General features: G+C 43.4%; 1 protein-coding gene and 1 long non-coding RNA gene across 4 annotated transcripts in view; one reads left to right on the plus strand and one right to left on the minus strand.

Annotated features, from left to right (window-relative positions):
- LOC114703215 (phospholipid-transporting ATPase FetA) overlaps positions 1–21,129 on the plus strand; it is a 103,991-nt gene that overhangs the window by 52,595 nt on the left and 30,267 nt on the right. For both annotated transcript variants that reach the window (XM_028883957.2, XM_037202549.1), the window contains exons 10-15: positions 1,513–1,595; positions 2,601–2,759; positions 5,048–5,136; positions 14,483–14,679; positions 16,905–17,113; positions 19,824–19,867. In XM_028883957.2, the coding sequence (XP_028739790.1) occupies positions 1,513–1,595; positions 2,601–2,759; positions 5,048–5,136; positions 14,483–14,679; positions 16,905–17,113; positions 19,824–19,867 (781 nt within the window). The remainder of the gene's footprint in view (positions 1–1,512; positions 1,596–2,600; positions 2,760–5,047; positions 5,137–14,482; positions 14,680–16,904; positions 17,114–19,823; positions 19,868–21,129) is intronic.
- The window catches only part of LOC114703216, a 49,890-nt gene continuing 40,031 nt past the window's right edge, over positions 11,271–21,129 (minus strand). Inside the window, exons 2-3 of one of the 2 annotated variants that reach the window (XR_003736108.2) lie at positions 18,925–19,030; positions 11,271–12,001 (exon numbers count right to left, since the gene is read on the minus strand). This is a non-coding gene — a long non-coding RNA (uncharacterized LOC114703216). Of the gene's footprint in view, positions 12,002–18,382; positions 18,423–18,924; positions 19,031–21,129 lie in introns of those variants that run through there. The other variant, XR_003736107.1, reaches the window with a different exon arrangement.

The following is a 21,129-nucleotide window of genomic DNA, read 5'->3' on the forward strand; positions in this document are numbered from 1 at the left end:
CCCCAAATTCTCTATCTCTAAACTGGGGTCAGTCTGCCATCCCTGTCTGTGAGTTCCATGCCTTGTCTTTAAGAATTGCAGACTGAAAATATTAAAAAAAAAAAAAAGGTTCCTCTGTACTGAATATGCACAGATTGTTTTTTCTCATCAGTATTCCCTAAAAATAAGATAGAACAGGTATTTACATAGCATTTACATTGTATGATGAGAGTGTTTATTGGTCATATGCAAATGCTGGACCATTTTATAAAAGATAGCTGAGCAAATGATGGATTAGGGTGTTTGTGTGGGGTCCTTGAACCAATTGCCTGAAGTCAGTGAGGGACACCTGTATCCTGTGATGTTGACTAGCATGAAAGAGAGTCATAGGACTGCAAAATTTCAGAATGGAGTTGCAATGTTTCCAGGAGGCAATTTAAACAAAGAAGAATTGTGTCCTAAAAAGAAATTAAAGTGGACCTTTATTTACTCACAGTAAGCTAAGGTCTTACTTGGGAATATGGAGGCCATTTCAGAGACTTGTCTCATGGAGCTTTGTATCAGCCTACATTCCTGTTTGTGCCTGTGATAACCATTCTTGGTTGTCAACTTAACAACATCTGGAATGAACTAAAACCCAAGCAGCTGGGTACACCTGTGAGGAAGAGGGATTTTTCTTAATGAAACCATTTGAGGAAGGAAAGTCGACCTTTAATCTGAGCCACACCTGGTGGCAGCCTGTATAAAGGACATGGAAGAAGGAATTGCTCCCCTTTGCCTGCTTGCCCTCACTCCCAATTCTCTGGTATTGGAGCCTACTTCTTTGGGATTCCAGCGTATACTGAAGACCACACAGCCAGCCTCATGCACTTGATCCTTGGACTTTGCATTGGGAAACAGCCATTGTTGGACTAGCTGGACTACAGTGTGTCAGCCACTCTAATAAATCTGCTTCGTGTGTGTGTGTGTGTGTGTGTGTGTGTGTGTGTGTGTGTGTGTGTGTGTATTTTTCTCTCAGTTCTGTTCCTCTAAAGAGCCCTGACTAATACCTCATCCAAAAGCTTCTTGAAATCTCTAGTTGTTACTATCTCTGTGCATTATGCATCCAAAAATGGTTAATTGTGATCTTTCCATGGACCTTGTAAATATTTATGAACTCAGACTATATTTCCTCAGAAGCATGAGCAGCTTCTCACCAGAACCTGCTCCATGTTCCTGAAGGAAGCAGATGCATGCCACCTCCGGGTTTCCTCTAGCTTTCCTAACAGCCACTTCTCTGTGTTGGTTAAAGTCGAGGGGGTAAGTTGTTGCAGGGTATGAGAGGAAGAGTGACAGGGAGTCGGTTCTCTCTCCGCCTACTGCCCATGAGAACAAGGAGTAACTAGTGTGAGGTACTCAAACAACTCAAGCCCTTAGCCCACATTCTGCTGGCAACATTTATTTTCTAAAACCTAATGAGAAGCACAAGCTGGTCCTGTGCTCTGGTTGTGTTTCTGTCCCATACATTTGATGAACATGTGACCTTTACTCTAGGGAAACCAACCTGAAAGTGAAGCAGGCCATCTCGGTGACCAGTGAAATGGAGGATAACCTGGAGCTGCTGTCTGCCTTTGATGGTGAGCCGGGAAGTAGGCTGCCTGCCCACAGCTTTATTTAGTTAATCAGCAGAGGATCAGCTAAATAAAGTATGGCACATTCACACAGGAACTCTATACAGTTCATTTTAAACAATATGCAAGTTGATAATTTTTGACATGGAAAAAACAGACACAACATAATAGGGAAAATTATAGATTACAAAAGCCAGCATATACATATAACGTAAACATGTTTGGGGGAAATGTTTGCATTCGTGCATGGGATAAAAAGCTTCTAGTATATAATCAAAGGCTAATAACACTTTTCTCTAGACAATAAGTAGATGACAATGTTTCTCAAAAGCCTTTAAACCCAGCACTCTCTGAGCTTGGGGCCAGCCTCGTCTACATAGTGAGTTCCAGGCTAACCAGGGATACATAGTAAGGCCTGCCTCAAAAAAAAATTCTTGGTTATTTTAGCATGTTATGGATATTTACAAAGGAGATTCGGCAAGATGGCTCAGAGAATATTCCAAGCCTGAGTTTGATATCTGGGACCCACATGCTGGAAGGAGAGAACCAACTTCCACATGTTGCTCTCTGGTCCCCATATCCATCATTTGCATATGTTCCCGCCTCCTCTGACATGCAAAGTAAATAAAGCCAATAAATTTTAAAATATTTACAAAGAATATATTTACTAATCAGGAAAAAGTCAACTATTTCTATTTTGGAAAGAAATAGTAGGTTCACTTTAGAGTAATATTTTCATTTCTTCAGCTTCACTGATGCTGATCTGGCAATACTGATGGAAGTTTCTCTGATGATCCATGGCAATACAGAATTATCGCTTTGTTTATTTTGGTGCCCTGAAATATTTTTGTCCTTTCTAAAAGAATTTAGTGCAGGATAGGGGGCAGCTGAGAAAAACCATGTTGTAGTGTATGTTGTTGTATTATACATTGTATGTTGTTTTCCTGCTTTTCCGTGAGCATTCTCCCAAGGTTACAGAGCTAGCACTCTTCCCCCTTTACTTCTCTGCAGGAGAAATTCGATGCGAGCCTCCCAATAACAAGTTGGACAAGTTTTCCGGAGTCCTGACCTATCTGGGGGAAGACTACTTCCTGGGCCATGACAAGCTACTGCTCCGGGGCTGCATCATCAGGAACACGGATTGGTGTTACGGTTTGGTGATTTATACTGGTATGTGTCCTTGCGGCCATAGCCAGACCCAGCCTGTTAGAGCCCTGCTCACCACCCCATTGTGGGTATTTAGTTCTAAGGATTCAGATACAATATTCAAGCATATATCAGAACGATGACTGAGTGCTGGATTAACAGGTGGCTGAGGGGAACGTGACTTTGTTCCAGACGTGTGCTCCCAACATAGCTCCCAGCTCCTCCTTTGTTAGAGCGTGGCTTTGTGCTTCAGCACCCTAAGTCATTCATGAGTCTTCCCAGCCACGTGTGGACACAGGAGAGGGTGTTCATATAGATAAAGTACAACAGAATTAGCATGTGGATGGAAGATTGCACAGAGATTACTCTCGTAAAAAGGGAGTGTAGATGGTGCTCATTATGGAAAAGGACATAAAATATGACATGGAGACTTCATCTAAGAGAAAAGCACCATGTGAGTGGCCCATCTCGAGATGTCATTTAGAATCACAACCCACAGTATGTAGTGAGAGGTTTCCTTGGTCCGTGGCATGGTTGGGAAGAGCCTCTGCTCCACTCTGCACCCTAGTGGCAACAGACATCGATAACTTCGTTCCTTTCAGTCCCTGTGATAAAGTATCTTAAGCAAATACTTTAAAGGAAGAAAGACTTACTTTTCACTCAGTTTCAGAGGTGTTAGTCCAGGGTTGCTTGACCCTAGCATTGGACCTGGAGCAAGGCCAAACATCATAGTGGGAATACATGATGGGTCAAAGCCACTCATGTCATGGTAGCTGAGCCGCAGAAGAGCGAGAGGAGGGACCTTCAAGAACACGCCCCTAATAGCTTTCTTCCACCTGAGTTCCAGACCATCAAGTTTCTGCCACCCCAGATAGCGCCATCTACTGGAGACCAATCTTTCATCAACTAAGCTTTTAGGAGATATTTGAAATGTAGGCTTAACACAACCATAACAACAGTAGGAAGAACGGAGATTTACTGTAGAGAATATTATTAAAATTGGGTTTTTGGAGGTCTTTTCTAGAGCATCCACTCTTGAACATGAGACTCCTAGTTCTCCTTCTATGGAAAATAAGACAAATACCCTTTGGAGTAGCTTAAGAGTCCAAGGAAGCGTTGGCAGAACTTGTTTATTGGTTCTTGTTGTGGAATGGCAGCTTCTAAGCTGCTCGGTTTCCAACCCAAATGATGTAAGGTAGACTCACTTCCTTCACTAGGTCAGCAGTTACCCACACAAAGGAAAACCACTCCAAGATAGTTCATTTGTTCAGCTGAGGTTTTCCCCAAAGCAATAGGAAGGCCAGCATGGGTTAGTTCCCACCAGACTCTTGCTTTGTTAATGCTAACAGTGAACTTTGGGGAGTTCGTACAGGAGTCTCCTATCACAAAGAGCATCCTGAAACACTTCGCGCAAACTTGGTTCGCTGTTCCTGATGTGCAGTGCTGGAGTCCTGCCATGATCTCTACATCCCTCTCGAAAGCCAGGGAGAGGAGACCAGGCTATAGACCCTGGAAATATGATCCCTTAGCTGCCACACTCCGCCTCGAACTTCTCAAAAACCCCAGCCTGTGAAGGAATGCTGCAGAGGCTAGAACGCTGCCGCCTCTGCTGTGTATTCTCAGTGTTTGCTCACAGAGCCGAAAAGCCAGCTACCCCCCATGAGCACACGGGTGGCGCTCCTTCATTAGAGCACATGTAGAAACGGTAGTCAGATGAGAAAAGGCCAGAGAAATTGCTACTTACAGTTTCTTCCTAAACCCCTTATGAATATTTTCTCTCACACAGCTAGCAATATCTCTAACTCATTGTTTGCAAGTCAGTTCCATAGCTATTCAAGGCTCTTTTACTCACTATCTGTGGGTATAAAGGAACATGGCATCTGTGTCTCTCAGCCACAGAGAAGGCTCAACTCCCCAGCTTCCACCTCAGAAAAAAATCCCCATCATCCCCACTTCCTTTCTTCTATTCTCAGACTTTTAAATATAGCCTGACTCAGCAATGCCTTCCCTCACAAGAAAGCGAGAGATGTCTTCTATCAGAAAATGCCTTTCCCAAGCTAAATAAGCCAGGTGGTGACAAGGGACGCTCAGGTAACTGATGTTCGGTCTACCTCGGTAGAACCGAGACGGCTGAGGTGCTGCTAAGAGGGGAGTCAGTGTGGACACTTAGCAAACAGGTTCCTTCTGGTGTACCGTTGATTGGATTTACATGAGAGGTTCGAACAAGTGAACATAAAGCCATACGTCAACACAATTTCAAGCTCTGAGTATATTCAGTGACTCTAAGATCTGGATTTCTTCATTTTGCTCAGGGCCAGACACCAAATTAATGCAGAACAGCGGCAAGTCCACCTTCAAACGGACACACATAGACCATCTCATGAATGTCCTTGTGGTCTGGGTAAGTTAAACACCTTCTCCGGTTTCTTTGCATAGACATACATCCACAGCAGTGGCTGGCACTTCCAAGTCAGAATGTAGTTGTTTGAAAGTCACAAGAAGTGTCATGGCCCCACAAGCTAAGTTGTGAGCCAGGAAGGAACAGACTCAATGACTAGAGAGTCCGGGTTACTCCTTCTATTCAAGATAATGGCAATTACGAAACTCTTGCCTTTGATAAGTGGGACCAGAGTTAATCAAGGGCCCTACTTTAGAAATGAAGATACTTTCTCAATCAGTTTTGATCATTACCTTTAATAGCCCGTCATAGACACTAACAGAACACCTTATTTGAACTGGTAGTTTTAAAGCTGCATTCCTCAGAGGAGTCTGCTGCAGAGGCAGGAGAAGATCTGATAGCGTTTGCTCTGACCTTGTCTGAGTTTCTGCTTCCAAGTAGAACAGCTTCTCATTACACTGTTCTATAATATTTCAATTGGAAAAATAGAGGCTCTTCTGCTAAAAAAGAAAACAAATCTGAAAATCACTAATAAAGGGAGAGTCATGAGAGAGAGAAAAGATATTTTTTAGTTTTAATTAAAAATGTACATACAATTTTTAAATATTATTTACCACCCTAAACTCCTCTCAGATCCTCCCCACCTCTCTACCCACTCTACTTCATGCTCCTCCTCATCTCTCAAAAATAAAAAAAAATAAAGATCACAACAAATGAAAAACTAATAAGAGAAAAACACCAAAACAAAACAGAAACTGCACACACAAAAGAGCCTGGGGTCCACTTTATGTTGGCCAGCTCTCCCTGGGCATAGGTCCTGCCCCGGCATATGGTCGATGTACCCAAGGGCATTCCACTGGAGAAAGCTGGTTTACCCTTTTCTAGTGGCATCAACTGGAAATAGCTCCCATTAGGGTGGGACGTTGTGTCTACTTTCTGTGCTGGGGTTTTGTCTGGTTTGAACTTCTGCAGGTCTTGTGCATGCTGTCATGGTCTCTATGAGTTAAAGTGTGTGTGTCAGCTCTGTTGTGTCCTTGGAGTCTCCACCACTTCTGGCTCTTACTTTCTTTTGCCTTGACCATGATCTCCCATTTCGGGCTGAATGCTCCAAAGTCTCATCTCCCGAGTATTTTCCAATTGTGTGTCTCTGTGTTAATCCTCATTGACGAAAGAAGCAGCTTCTGTGAAGGAAGAATGATGCGCTGATCTGTAGGGATAGAGTATGTGGTTAGGAGTCATTCTATTACTGTGCTCCTTAAGCAGAATAATAGTAGTAGGTTTGGCTTCAGGACCATGACCTAGCTAGTCCTGGGTTCGTGCCGCTCTAGTAGTTTCAGATATGGCCTCCATCTCATGGAGTGGCCTTAAGTCCGTTTTCTAAAAGTGGCTGGTCATTCCCACGGCAGTGTTCCACTGTTTCAAGGGTACACCCTGCAGGCGTGTGCTATTGTAGGCCACAGGGCATGTAGCTGGGTAATTGATTGCTTCTCCGCTCTGGTAGTGTGCAAAGTACCTTCCAGAGCCATGAATGCTAGTCAGTAGAGGTGAAGCTTCTCGTGGGCACCAGCTTCATTTCCCCATGGTTAATGACGTATGTAAGTGGTGTCCTCAGCAGTCAGGCCTTACCATCAGGTTGTGGAGGGTAACCAATAGCCTTGGCAATAGCCTGTGATGTTAGGGGGCATCTATGGGCCCCTTTGGCCAATGACTCAACAAGATGTAACTCCTTCTCCACATTGGAGGTTTTACTTGGCATGAAATGCACAGTTGGAATATTGTCTCCCTCGTTATACGGGAACTACTGAAATTCATGTGTGTGTGTATTTAGGAACGTCCATGTAGTACGCTTACATATGGCTTTTGAAAAGGCCTTTACTGCTAGTTGTCTCTGCCCATATTCCCTGCTCTTGCCCTACTCTCCATCCTCCCCTCCACTTAATGCTCCTATCCTGGTTTCCCTTTAAATCTTGATTACACTATATTCCATTTCCTCTTCCTTGGACGACTCCCTCCTCCCCCCTGCTCCCTCACCAGCTCCCAGCCTCTGTAGATTTTCTGATTGAAGCATACATCCAAAGTTAACATCCATATATAAGAAAAAACATAGAGTATTGGTTTACTAGGGTCTGGGTTACTTTACTCAGGATGATTTTTTTCTAATCCATTTACCTGCAAACACCATAATTTCATTTTTCTTAATAGCTGAATAATACTCCATTATGTAAATGTACCACATTTTCATTATCCACACATCAGTTGATGGACATCTAGAATGTTTCCAATTTTTGGATTTTGTGAGTAGAGCATCAATAAACATGTATGAAAAAGCATCGCTGTATTAAGATGTAGAGTCCTTTTGTATATGCCCAAGAGTGGTAGAGTTAGGTCTTGTGGTAGGACAGTTCTCAGCGTTTTGAGGACCCTCCACACTGACTTCCATAGTGCCAGGACCAGTTTACACTCCTCCCAGCAATGAAAGAGTGCTTCCCTTCCCTGAATCCCTGCCGGCATGTGCTACAGTTTGTTTGTCTGGGTTTTTATTGATCTTGGCCATTCTGATTGGGGAAGATGAAATCTCAAAGTAGTTTTAATTTTCATTTCCCTGATGGCTAAGAATGTTCAACATTCTTTTAAGTGGTGCTCAGCTATTTGTGTTTCATCTTTCAAGAGCTCTGTTAGTTCCATATCCCATTCTTTAACTGGGTTGTTTGTTTTTTGATTCAGTTTTTTGTTTTTCTGTTTTTGTTTTTTTATTCTATGTGTATTCTGACACTAACCTTCTGTTAGGTGAATAATTAGTAGATTTCCCCACACCACCCCATTTTCTAGGTTGCTGATTTGCTCAACATAGATGGCATATTTTTTTCTTTTCTTGTCCCCCCACCCCAGACAGGGTTTCTCTATATAACAGCCCTGGCTGTGCTGGAACTCACTCTGTAGACCAGGCTGGCCTCAAACTCAGAGAAATCCACCTGACTCTGCCTCCCGAATGCTGGGATTAAAGGCATGCACCACCACTGCCTGGCTAGTCTCTGTGCATTTTCATATGACGTTAAAGATTATTTTGTTTTGTTATTTTTTTCTACTTTTTTTTTTTTTTTTTTTTTGTTTTGTTTTTCGAGACAGGGTTTCTCGGTGTAGCTTTGTGCCTTTCCTGGATCTCACTCTGTAGACAGATAGCTCAAACTCAAAAGATCACTACTCTGCTTGCTCCGAGTGCTGGATTAAAGCATGCGCATCACGCGGTTTTTTTTTTTACTTTTTGATTGGTGGTGGTGGCACACACCTTTAGTCCCAGCACTTGGGAGGCAGAGGCAGGTGGATTTCTGTGAGTTCAAAGCCAGCCTGGTCTGTAGAGCTAGTTCAAGGAGAGCCAAGGCTACACAAAGAAACCCTGTCTTGAAAAGCAAAGCAAAACAAAATAAATAAATAAATAAATAAATAAATAAATAAATAAGGTTTTTTTCCATTTCTATGAAGAATTGTATGAAGAATTGTGTTGGAATTTTGGTGGGTATTGCATTGATTTGTAGATTACTTTTGGTAGATGGTCATGTGAAGAGACACCGTGACCATGGCAACTCTTATAAAGGAAAATATTTAATTGAGGTGGCAACTTAGAGTTCAGAGGTTCAGTCCATTATCATCATGGCAGGGAGCATGATGGTGTACAGGCAGACATGGTGCTGGCTACCTCTTGATCAGAAGGCAACAGGAAGTGGACTCTCTGTCACACTAAGTGAAGCTTAAGCAAGAGACCTCAAAGCCCATCCCCAGGGTGACACACTTCTTCCAACAAGACCACACCTACTCTAACAAAGCCACACCTCCTAATAGTGCCACTCCCCATGACCTTATGGGAGCCAATTACATTCAAACTACCACAGCCATTTTCTTTCTCTTTTTTCTTGTATATTGAAAATATTCTTCTCTCATGCACTACATCCTAAGCAGTTTCCCTCCCTCCACTCTTCCTAGCTCCCCGACTTCCCCTCTCCCCGATCCATTCCTGCTCCATTTCCTCCTCAGAAAAGAGCAGGCTCCAAGAGCCAATGGGGGCAAAACAAGGTACAAGAAGACAAGACAAAAGCCCTCCTAGCGAGGCTGGACAAGGCAACCCAATAGGAGGAAAAGGGCCCCAAGATCAGGGAAAAGAGTCAGAGACACGCCCATTCCCACTGTTAGGCAGTCCCACAAAAACACCAAGCTAACAGCCGTAACATACACCCAGAGGACCTGGTGTGGCCCCGTGCAGATCCTGCGCTTGCCATTTTCAGTCTCTGTGAGCCATGTGAGCCCTGCTTAGTTGATTCACTGGCCCATGTTCTCCTGGGGTCCTCCATCCCCTCTGACTCCTGCAGTCTTCCCTCCTCATTGTCTATGGGGCTCCTCCATCTCCAAGGGGAGGGACTTGATGTTCTCTCTGCATAACATCTGACTATGGGTCTCTGTACCCCTCCCATCCATCTGCTGCCAGAGAAAGCCTCTGATGACAACTGTACAAGGCACTAATCTATGAGTATAGCAGAATATCATTATGTGAAATATATATATATATATATATAATAATATATATATATATAATCCTACACCCACACACACACACACACACACACACACACACACACACCCTAGGTTTCTGGTTTATCCAGTTTCCAGTTCCTGGCCCTCTAGGCAAGGTAGGGCATGGGCTCCCTCTTGTGGCATGGGCCTCAAACCAGACATTGGTTGGCCGCTCCCACAAGTTCTGCCTAACCATTACTCCAGTACATCTTGCACTCAGGACAGATTGTAGTTGGAGGGTTTTGTGGCTGGGTTAGTATCTAGGTTTCTCTTTCCATAGCCTGCAGAGTACCTTCTTGGGCCAAAGAGGCTAGATAGACTATAGGGTTGAAGCTCCAGTCCGCACCAACTTGACCTTTCTATGTTCAGTGAACTGTGTGGAAGTTGTCCTCAGCAACAGGGCCTGCTGTCAGTTTTCAGGGAGCAACCCTCTGTCCTAGTATTAGCCTGGGTTGTTTAGGGATTTCCACAGAACCTCCTTGACCAACAATTCAACTGAATGTAACCCAGTCTCACCACTGGAAGCCTTGCCTGACTACAAAAAAATGGCCTCCAGGTGGTGGTGGCACATGCCTTTAATCCCAGCACTTGGAAGGCAGAAGCAGGTGGATTTCTGTGAGCTGAGGCCAGCCTGGTCTACAAAGTGAGTTCCAGGAAAGACGCAAAACTACACAGAGAAACCCTGTCTCAAAAAACAAAAGCAAAAACAAAAACAAAAAATGGCCATTTGGATTCCATATCCTCCATTACTAGGAGACCTCACTAGGGCCACCAGCATAGATTCCAGAAGTTTCCACTGCACTAGGTTTCTACCAGGTCTACTGATCCATGAGCATGGGAGATCTTTCCATCTTTTGATGTCTTCAGCTTCTTCCTTCAATGTCTTTTATTATACGTATCTTTCACTTGCTTGGTTAGAGTTATCCCAAGGTATTATTTTTGGGGGCTATTGTGAAAGGTACCATTTTCCTGATTTCTCAGTATGTGTGTCATCTGTATTATGAAGGCTGTTGTTTTTGTGTGTTAATTTTGTATTCTGCTACTTTGCTGAAAATGTTTATCAGCTGTAGAAGTTTCCTGGTGGAGTCTATTTTTTAAATTTTAATTTTATGTGTATGAGTGTTTGCCCACATGCATGTGCACCACATGCATGCCTGGTGCCCTCAGAGCTCAGAAGAGGGCATCAGATCCCCTGAAACTGGAGTAATGGATGATTACTCCATGATGTAAGTCAACGTGTGGGTGCTGGGGATCAAACCTGGGTTCTCTAAAAGAGCAACAAGTTCTTTTAGCCACAGAGGCATCTTTCCAGCTCTGGGAAAAGACGTCCTAAGAGATGGAGAGAAAAGGAGGTGATAGGATTACATGTGATGTGCAAGCTAAAGGGAGAACTATTGATGGGGAGGAACAGGAACCAGCCAGTCGGGATGGGGGAGGGAGAAAGCGGAGGGAGACAGATTGGAACAGAGTACAATGATGCATGTGTATGAACATGCCACAGGGAAATGCAGTACTTTGTATGTTAATTTAAAATTTTATATCATGAAATAAAATCAACAAAATCTAAAGCACTATAATATATAATGATCAACTTTAATAATAGAAACTTACATTGAAGACTAGTAATAATTATGTCCTTTCTAGCCAGTTCCTGTTGGATGGAAATTAACTTTATTATTTAAATAACTTCTTTGCATAGCTGAGCTGTTCTGGTGATATCTACACTTAATTTCTTAGCTTTTTGTTTTAGTTTTCATTCTATTGTTAGAATCTAAACACATCTTAAATGCCTTTGCTTTCTATATACTTCTCATCGGTATCTAAATTAAACTGCCTTTTCTCTTTTGTATGAGAAGTGTCTTAGGGCTGGGGCTCGGTGGTCAAGTACTCACATTGTCTGTTTAAGGCTCTGGATGGAATCTCCAGCACTGCAAAATTAGAAATAAGGAAAGTTTTAAAACTACAGTTCCTTTACAAAGTCCTTTTAGATACATCCAGCTGTAAAAAACTAGGCCGGCTTGTTGGGTGTTAAGAGTAGAGACAAGCATCCTCTGTCTTCTTCTACTGCTGAGCACTGAGCCTTAGCAGTAAGCCGCGCTCCGTAGCTTGATTTTTTTAATGAAGTAGATTATCACAGTCAGTAATGAAGGAAAGTGATATTCTCAACAACATCAGGAGCATGTGATGTCACCCAGTAGGCTAGGTCACTTGATCAAAGGTCATCTTCAAAGCAGGGCATCTCCTGTCAGCCTAGACAAACTCAGCCGTCCGTGTTTCCGTCTGAAGGGCAGTTGGTACTTGGCATCTGTGAAGGGATTTTTAACTTTTAGAGTATTTTCACATTATTAATTACAGCTTTATTGTACATATAAACAATAAAAATCAAATTCATTAATTGTAACTGAAAACTGGCAAATATACAATTCCACAGGGAAAATGGCAAAGACAAGTCTATGACTCATGAGGTCATGTATCGCATGTTACGGTTTGTGGGTAAAGTGTCCCCAGAGGCTCACTTGAGCACTTTGTGCCCTGCTTTGTCCCCTATGGTTTGGGGACACTATGGAACCTTCCTCTGCTTGGAGGAAAGAACCACTGGGACAGCTGGAGTGTTGCAGCCTGGCTCCACTTCCGCTCCAGCCCCTGCTGCCCAGTCTGTGAGCCAGAATGTGAGCAGTTTGACGTACAGTGCCAGCATGGAGCCTTCCCCACCCGTGACGATCTGCATGCCTAAACTGTCAGAATAAATCCCTCCTTAAGGTACTTCTTCCAAGTGCGTTTTATCTCCCCAATGAGAGACAAACACACTGAGAATCCAGTGTGTCTGTAAGATGCTGTAAGAATCATGTATGTAAGTATGTAGATGACTGCAGTTGTGAAGCATGTAAGTCCATTGAGGGGAGGCATCCACATCTACTCCCACTAGCTGTTGTAAGTTTCATTCAGTGGTCTCAGGGATTTGCTGGCCAACCAGGCTGGCCTAACTAGTGAGCTCCAAGCCAGTGAGGGGATAAGGAGAGAGAGGTGAGAAAGGCAGGCATCAGAGATGGGAGGGAAATGCGTCCACATACAGCGTATACATGCATGAACATTTTAACGTGATAAAGAAATACATTTAGTATTAAGTGGTTGCATGTCAACCATATGTGAAGAAATTCAAAAGGTTGTAGCCAGGGATCGTGAGTTGATAACTACCTGGAACTTACAGTGAATTCCAGGCCAGCAGAGCTGCATAGCAAGACCATGTCTCAAAAGGAAGGGGGTATAGGAGAGGAGGAGGAGAAATATGGAAGAGAAAGGAGGAAAAGGAGAAAGAGAAGCAGGAAAAGGAGAAGATTCTCAATTTTCGGAGAGGAGTCAGGAATCAGAGCAGCATGTGACAGCCTCAGCAGCAGCAGCAGAACCATGTCAATGACTCCTATGGTCTGTCCGGAAATCACTTGCAGCCTCTGATCCAACAACTAGACAAATAGTGCAATATAAATGCACAGTTTGGAGGCTGGAGAGATGGCTCAGTGGCTAAGAGCACTGGCTGTTCTTCCAGAGGACCCGGGTTCAATTCCCAGCACCCATGCTGCAGCTCACAACTGTCCATAACTTCACTCCAAGGAGGTCTGATGACCTCTCTGGCTTCTGCTGAACAAGACATGTACATAGTACACATACATATGTGGAGGCAGAACATCTGTAATGTGTAAAATAAAAATTAAAGAGTGAAGTGTAAAGAACTATCTATATGTATCTTTGACCATCATGGAAATGTAAATCAAATTATATTAGGGGATGGGCGCTACCCTGAGACCCCATTTCACCTCAGTCAGAGTGGCTATCATCATGCAAACAAAAAATAGCAAGGAAGGGTTGGAGAGATGGCTCAGAGATTAAGAGCACTGACTGCTCTTCCAGAGGTCCTGAGTTCAATTCCCAGAAACCACATGGTGGCTCACAAAAAAATAGCAAGGACACCATGAAAAAGGAATTCTTAAGCTCTACTATAAGGTGGACTATAAATTGGCACAGCCGTTGTGAAGAGCAATATGGAGGTCTCAAGACACTACCAATGGGATTCCCACCTGCCGCAGCTGCAGCCCTCCTAAAAGTAAGCCTGAAGGAATCAAGTCGGCGTCAGTCCCCAAGACTTTGATTCTTTCTAGTCACTGCCCTTGAGGGGCTGTAGGTTCAGTGGACCCAGGTCTGCCTTCCCACTTGAGCAGATTCTGAACTGCTCACGTGACCTCCATCTTCCTCACCTTCCCACTTGAGCGGATTCTGAACTGCTCACGTGACCTCCATCTTCCTTACTCTCACTCTAGGTTCCTCACCATCCTCTCCCCAGCTTCTGCCAAAGCCACACAATTCAGTGTGTTAAAGTGACAGCCCCTCCCCCACATCACTACTGGAGCGGTAAGAACTTGGACTCTGGCACTGTTTTGAACCTGTTTCTTCTATTCGGCATCTAAATGCTTGTGGTAGAACATTCTCCCACTCTGAATATCAAGTTCCTCGTCTGTCAGAGTTGTCATCAATATTAAGCAGCATGTAAAAGAGTTGGCATGATTCCTATCCGTCAGTACTTACTGTATTCTAATTTTTAGCACCTACCTTCAAACTCACATGGAAGACCCCTGCTGGGCTTCCTTCTCCGCCCTATACTGCTCTAGTGTCTCCCTGTCTCCAAGGAAACACACTTCAGGAGAGCTAAGACTCCAGAAGGTGGAATGAAGAAGCTCAGTCCTTAGATGTTCATTTAATTCATATTTTGCATTCTGTATTGTTTTCTCCACAGATCTTCCTGGCTTTGGGTGCAATGTGCCTTCTGCTGTCCATTGGACATGGCATTTGGGAGAGCCACAAAGGCTACTTCTTCCAGGCATTTCTCCCATGGCAGCGTTACATCGCTTCATCAGCCACAAGTTCTGCCCTGGTTTTCTGGTCCTACTTCATAGTCCTCAACACCATGGTTCCCATTTCCCTCTATGTCAGGTAGGCGTCTAGGGATTGTCGTGTTCAGGGGAGGGGATGACTGTAAAATACTGCTGCAATTACCAACTAGAGCATGATCTTTCAGAAAGAACGTACTATCTTCTTTCTTTCTTTTTCTTTCTTTCTTTCTTTCTTTCTTTCTTTCTTTCTTTCTTTCTTTCTTTCTTTCTTTCTCTTCTCCTTCTCCTTCTCCTCTCCTTCTCCTCTCTTCTTCTTCTTAAGACTAGAGCTTGCTATGTTCCCCCAGCTGACTTCAAACTTCAAATCCTCCTGCCTCAGCCCCAGTATTGGGATTTCAGGCATGCTCTACCATTCCTAGCTCACTATGTATTCTTAATCACTTTTCTTTCCACAGTCTTGGTGTATAAAACACTCTGAGGAGTATCTAAAAACTGCATCAATGTCTTTTATGTCTAGAACACTGTGCTAGATAGTATGAGATTTATATAAAAGGATAATAGCCTGTGCCCTTAAGTAACCTGTAAGTGACAGGCAAACACATGAAACAATTAATAAAAAGACACACAAACTTGGTATTGCTTACTACACCAGGCAGCCTTTCCTTACCAATGACGTGGGTTCTAAACATTCACTCTCATATCAGCTATGCAGAACTCAGAATACATTTTCCCATTAGAGAGAGAGAGAGAGAGAGAGAGAGAGAGAGAGAGAGAGAGAGAGAGAGAGATTGGAAAATAGATATGGTAGTTTAAATAAGAATGGCCCCCATAGGGTCATAAATTTGAATGTTTAGTAGGATTAGGAGATGTGGCCTTGTTGGAGTAGGTGTGGCCTTGTTAGAGGAAAGCCCAAGCCAGACCCAGTGTCTCTTTCTGTCCCTGCTGCCTGTGGATCAGGATGTAAAGCTCTCAGCTCCAGGGCCATGCCTGCCTGCCTGCTGCCATGCTTCTTGCTATGATGATAATGGACTAACCCTATGAAACTGTAAGCAAGCCCCCAATTAAATGCTTTCTTTTATTAGTGTTGCCTTTGGTCATAGTGTCTCTTCAAAAAAATAGAAAGTTACTAAGACAATAGGTATATACTTTTCATAATGTTTCTCTGGCTTTCACTGGAGTGTGCTGTAACAGTTCTGTTTCATCTCTAATTTTATTTATTTGAGTTTTTTCCCTTTTCCTTTGATTAGTGTGGGTAGGTGTTTATAAATTTTATTTATCTTTTTAAAGAACTAATTTTTGGCTCTGTGTGTGTGTGTGTGTGTGTGTGTGTGTATCCATGTCCTCTTTTCCAAGTCTCCTAAAACATGAACTTTGATATCCCAACCCAGAAAGCATTCTCCATAACTGAGTTACTTTATTTAATAATGTTTCTGACTACCTATTATGTACCAAGTCCTCTACTAGGTGTTAGAGATAGAAAACTGAGCAATAAGGCATAGCTTTTTTAGAGAAGCTTGCTTGTGTTGTGGAAACCAATAAATAATTATGGTACAATTCACAAATTCTATAATCAAAATATGCATGAGTATTACAAACACTTTAAGGAGGAATGTATTAGTTCTGCCCAGGGAGGCTTACGACAGTTTGCAGGAAAGGTAATCCTCAACTCTATTTGAAAAATAAGTGAGGAAAGAATACAGTAAGTGGGCTGTCCACAGGTACAAGGTGTGGAAGTTTTCTCAAAATTGGACCAAGGTGTTAGAGCCAAAAGAACATAAATTACAAGCAAAAGAGTTTGGTTTTTATCCTAAGCAATAAAGACCCTAACGAGATCTTTCTAATAAATACTGTGCCTATCCTGGATCTCGCTCTGTAGACCAGGCTGGCCTCTAACTCACAGAGATCCTCCTGGCTCTGCCTCCCAAGTACTGGGATTAAAGGCGTGCGCCACCACCGCCCGGCAATAATAACCTTTTTAATTACACCCACATAACCTTTTGTAAGTTAAATGTTACTCCAAAGGTATTTTTAATTGACTTTTTCTGGATACATTGCAGAAGATGAGAGGAAGCAAAGTGTGTCTCAGACAAATTAATCAGCTGTGTCAGAGTCCTGGTGAGAGAACTGCATTATAGTAGTCCAGGTCAGAGTGACAATGGGCTGGCTAGTGTGGGTGGAAGAGTCCTCAGGAGGTAGGTCCCCAGGGAAGATACTCTTTTTACATGTAGAGTCTCATCTATCATGGACCTATAAGAAGGAAACCAAAATAATATATTTGCTTGTCCTGCTCTGACCAGGACCCTTCTTTTCTTGCTTTCTCCTTAGTGTTGAAATAATAAGACTGGGAAACAGTTACTATATCAACTGGGATCGACAGATGTATTATGCACCAAAGAACACCCCAGCACAGGCTCGCACTACCACCCTCAATGAAGAACTCGGCCAAGTTAAATATGTGTTCTCTGACAAGACAGGAACTCTGACTGAGAATGTGATGATCTTCAACAAATGCTCCATCAATGGGAAGACCTACGGTATGTGCGCTTTCCTGCTCTCCCTGAGTCTGAGAGAGTCTGCCTGACCGGCTGCTTCACATATAACTACATCTACAAAGCCTCTGAAATGATATTTACCTTCTATTCTCACAGCCCTTTACTAACCAAGCTGGGGGCGGGAAAGGTGCTCTTCCCCAGAGAGGAGCACACCGGTGTGTTGTCCAGTGCCAAAGAGCATTAAAAACATATATACAAGTAACATTGTATGAATTCAACAGGTTCCATTTAGGAATATATATGTATATACGAATATATATGCATATAATAGCGATTAATGAGAAAAGAGGCCACGGATTTGAAGGAAAATAGGGAGGTTATATAGGAATATCTGGAGGGGGAAGAGAAGGGAGAAATAATGTGATTAGATTAAATCTAACAGAAACACATTTATTTAGCACCTTGTAGATACAATCCATTGTTTAATGCTTTAAGAAGACCAGATTTACAAGATTTAGTCCCTGACCTCAAGGGGTCCCCAATATCTTGAAGAAAAATAATATGCTCAGCTATTTTAATATAAAATCAGATGGATAGTAATAAAAGAGTAGAAATTTTTCATTGAGAAAGAGTACGTTTTTGAGTCTATTGTATAGTATATCAACCAACCACAGTTAACAACCATGTCTTCTTTCTTTCTTTTTTTTTTTTTTTTTTTTTTTTTTTGGTTTTTCGAGACAGGGTTTCTCTGTGTAGCTTTGCACCTTTCCTGGAACTCACTTTGTAGACCAGGCTGGCCTCGAACTCACAGAGATCCGCCTGCCTCTGCCTCCCAAGTGCTGGGATTAAAGGCTTGCGCCACCACCACCCGGCTCTTTTTTTTTTTTTTTTTAAGAAAAATTTTTTATTCATTTTACACACCAGTCACAGATCCCCCTCTTCCCTCCTCCTGCCCGCCCAGCCTCCCCTCCCAACCCACCGCCCACTTCCTCCCATAAGAAGGCAAGGCCTCCCACGGGGAGGCACACCCAGTAGAGGCAAGTCCAAGCCTTTCCCCCTGCCTCAGGTTGCACGAGGTGTCCCACCATAGGTAGTGGGCTCCAAAAAGCCAGCTCATGCAGCAGAGATGGATTCTGATCCTACCACCAGGGGTCCCCCAACCAGATCAAACTATACAACTGTCTGGCCATGCAGAGGGCCCAGTCCAGTCCCATGCAGGCTCCATGGCCATTGATCCAACTTGCATGAGTTCCCACTAGTTTGGTTTGGTCGTCTCTGTGGGTTTCCCCATGATGATCCTGATGCACTTACTCATAGAATCCCTCTTCTCTCTCTTTGACTGGACTTCTGGAGCTCTGTCTACTGATTAGCTGTAGATCTCTGCATCTGCTTCCATCAGTCATTGGAGAAAAGTTCTGTGATGACAGTTAGATGATCAGACCTATCTGATCTCTGGGGCAAGCCAGTTCAGTTCAGGCACCCTCTCCACTATTGCTAGTAGTCCAGGCTAGGGTCATCCTTGGGGATTCCTAGCAACTTCCCTAGCACCAGGTTTCTCTCTATCCCCATGATCTCTCTCTCTCTATCATGATATCTCTGTCATTGCATTCCCCCTCCCTCACTCCCAGTTCAACCATCCCATTCCCTATGCTCTCATCCCCCATCCCCTACCCTCCATTGCCCACCCCTCATCCCCAGTTTACTCATGGAGATCTCATCTATTTCTCCTTCCCAGGGAGGTCCATGCATCCCTCTTTGGGTCTTCCTTGTTAGTTAGCTCCTCTGGAGTTGTGGGTTGTTGCCTGATTGTCCTTTGCTTTATATCTAGTATCTACTTACAAATGAGTACATACCATGTTTGTCCTTCTGAGACTGGGTTACCTCACTCAGGATGATATTTTCTAGTTTCATCCAAACAGTCTTGTATGCTGAAAGCTCCAGGCTGATAAGAGACCTTGTCTGAAAAAAACAAAAAACTAAGTGAAGGCAAGAAGAAAAGAAAAATGTGGATAGCGTGCCCTAAGGAGTGACAGCCGGGCTGTCCCCTGGCCTCCACGCATAAGTGTACATGTGCATGCATGCACAAAAAAATAGTAAAATAAAGCCTTCTTTTAAATTACCCAGTAGTCCCCTTCTAGATTCCTCCTAAGTGGAAAGGAGACTAGAACAGGTGTTTATGAATATTCATGGCAGCATCATTGCTCAAAGGTAGAAATAGCCCATAACTCATCAACAGATGAATAGACGTTTTAAAGTAGTCCATAAATATATGAAATATGATTTGGTCATAAGCAATCATGAGTTTGGTACCTGGTACCACCCATGTTATAAACCTCAAGTCCAGGCACTAAGAAAATGAGCCAGACACAAAAGGACAAATGTTGCTTGGTTCCCTTTAGGGGAAGAATCTGGAACAGGAAAATCCACAGAAGTGAGAAGCAAGAGGTGGGCTAGGGGCTAGAAGTGAGGAGGAATGGGGCGTTTCTGTTTGAAGTACTTACACAGTGTTGAGGGCTGGAAATGGAGTGGTAGAGTGAGCACCTAACATGTAAGAGGCTCTGGAGTGAGCCCTAGCCCTGCCAAACACACTGCAGATATATGGGAATGAAAATCGCTAATGCTGAGGATGTAATTAGTGCTGCTGTATTTTAACTTCACAGCAGTTAAATGGCAGGTTTATAGCACACACAATAAGATTGAGAACCTCCTTTAAATCCTTCACTACCTCTCTGCTCTGTTTACTTGCCAATAGGTTATTCCTATGACGCCAATGGACAGTGTGTGCCAGGCTCTCCGGTGAGTAATTACAGCTTCTTGTGGCATACATTTGGGAAGTGAGGAGAGGATCTTTTACACAGTTCAGTCTCTACTCCTGAGATAATAAGCTTTTAGTGGCCTAAAATGTAAAGAATGTGTATACACGGCCTATCTTTGAGAAATTTTTATGAAAATAGTTTTGTTGGTATTGGCTTGCTGTGTTTTGCTTCTCTCCTCTTCCTCCTCCTCCTCCTCCTCCTCCTCCTCCTTCTTCTCTCTCTCTCTCTCTCTCTCTCTCTCTCTCTCTCTCTCTCTCTCTCTCTCTCTCAACAGAATCTATGTAGATCAGTTCCTCAAAACAATCCGTGATCACTGCCTTAGTCACTGTTCTATGGCTGTGAAGAGATGCCATGACCAAGGCAACACTTATAAAAGGAAGGATTTCAGTGAGGCTTGCTCAGTTTCTGAGGGTTAGTCTCTGATCATTAAGGCAGGAAACAGGCAGGCATGTCACTGGAACAGTAGCTGAAAGCTTTACATCCTGATCCACAAGCAGTGGGCAGAGGGAGAAACTCTGGCCCAACCCCAGCAGCACACCTACTACTCCAACAAGGCCACACCTACTACTCCAACAAGGCCACACCTACTACTCCAACAAGGCCACACCTACTACTCCAACAAGGCCACACCTGCTCCAACAAGGCCACACCTACTTCAACAAGGCCACACCTCCTAATCGGTCTAATCCTTCCAAAGAGTTCATCAACTGGGGACCCAGCATGCAAATAAATGAGCCAATGGGGGACATTCTCATTCAAACCACCACATTCTACTCCCTGGCTCCCATAGGCTTGTAGCCACATCGTAATGCAAAATGCATTGAGTCCAGTTTCAAAGGTCCCCATAGTCTTTCACAGTCTCAAAACAGTTTCAAAGTCCAAAGTCTTTTCTGAATTTGGGCAATCTCTTTACTGTAAAATAAAAAATCAGCCGGGCAGTGGTGGTGGCACATGCCTTTAATCCCAGCACTCGGGAGGCAGAGGCAGGTGGATCTTTGTGAGTTCAAGACCAGCCTGGTCTACAGAGTGAGATCCAGGAAAGGCGCAAAACTACACAGAGAAACCCTGTCTCGAAAAACCAAAAAAAAAAAAAAATTAGATCACATGCTTCCAACTTACAATGCCACAGAATACACATTGCCATTGCAGAAGCGAGGAAAGGGAGCATGGTGAGGAGATACTGGACCAAAGTGTGACCATTATTCTTGGTTGTCAACTTGACTACATCTGGAAATAACTAAA

The sequence above is a fragment of the Peromyscus leucopus genome, chromosome 2 (assembly GCF_004664715.2).
Source record: "Peromyscus leucopus breed LL Stock chromosome 2, UCI_PerLeu_2.1, whole genome shotgun sequence".
NCBI classification, from domain to species: domain Eukaryota; kingdom Metazoa; phylum Chordata; class Mammalia; order Rodentia; family Cricetidae; genus Peromyscus; species Peromyscus leucopus.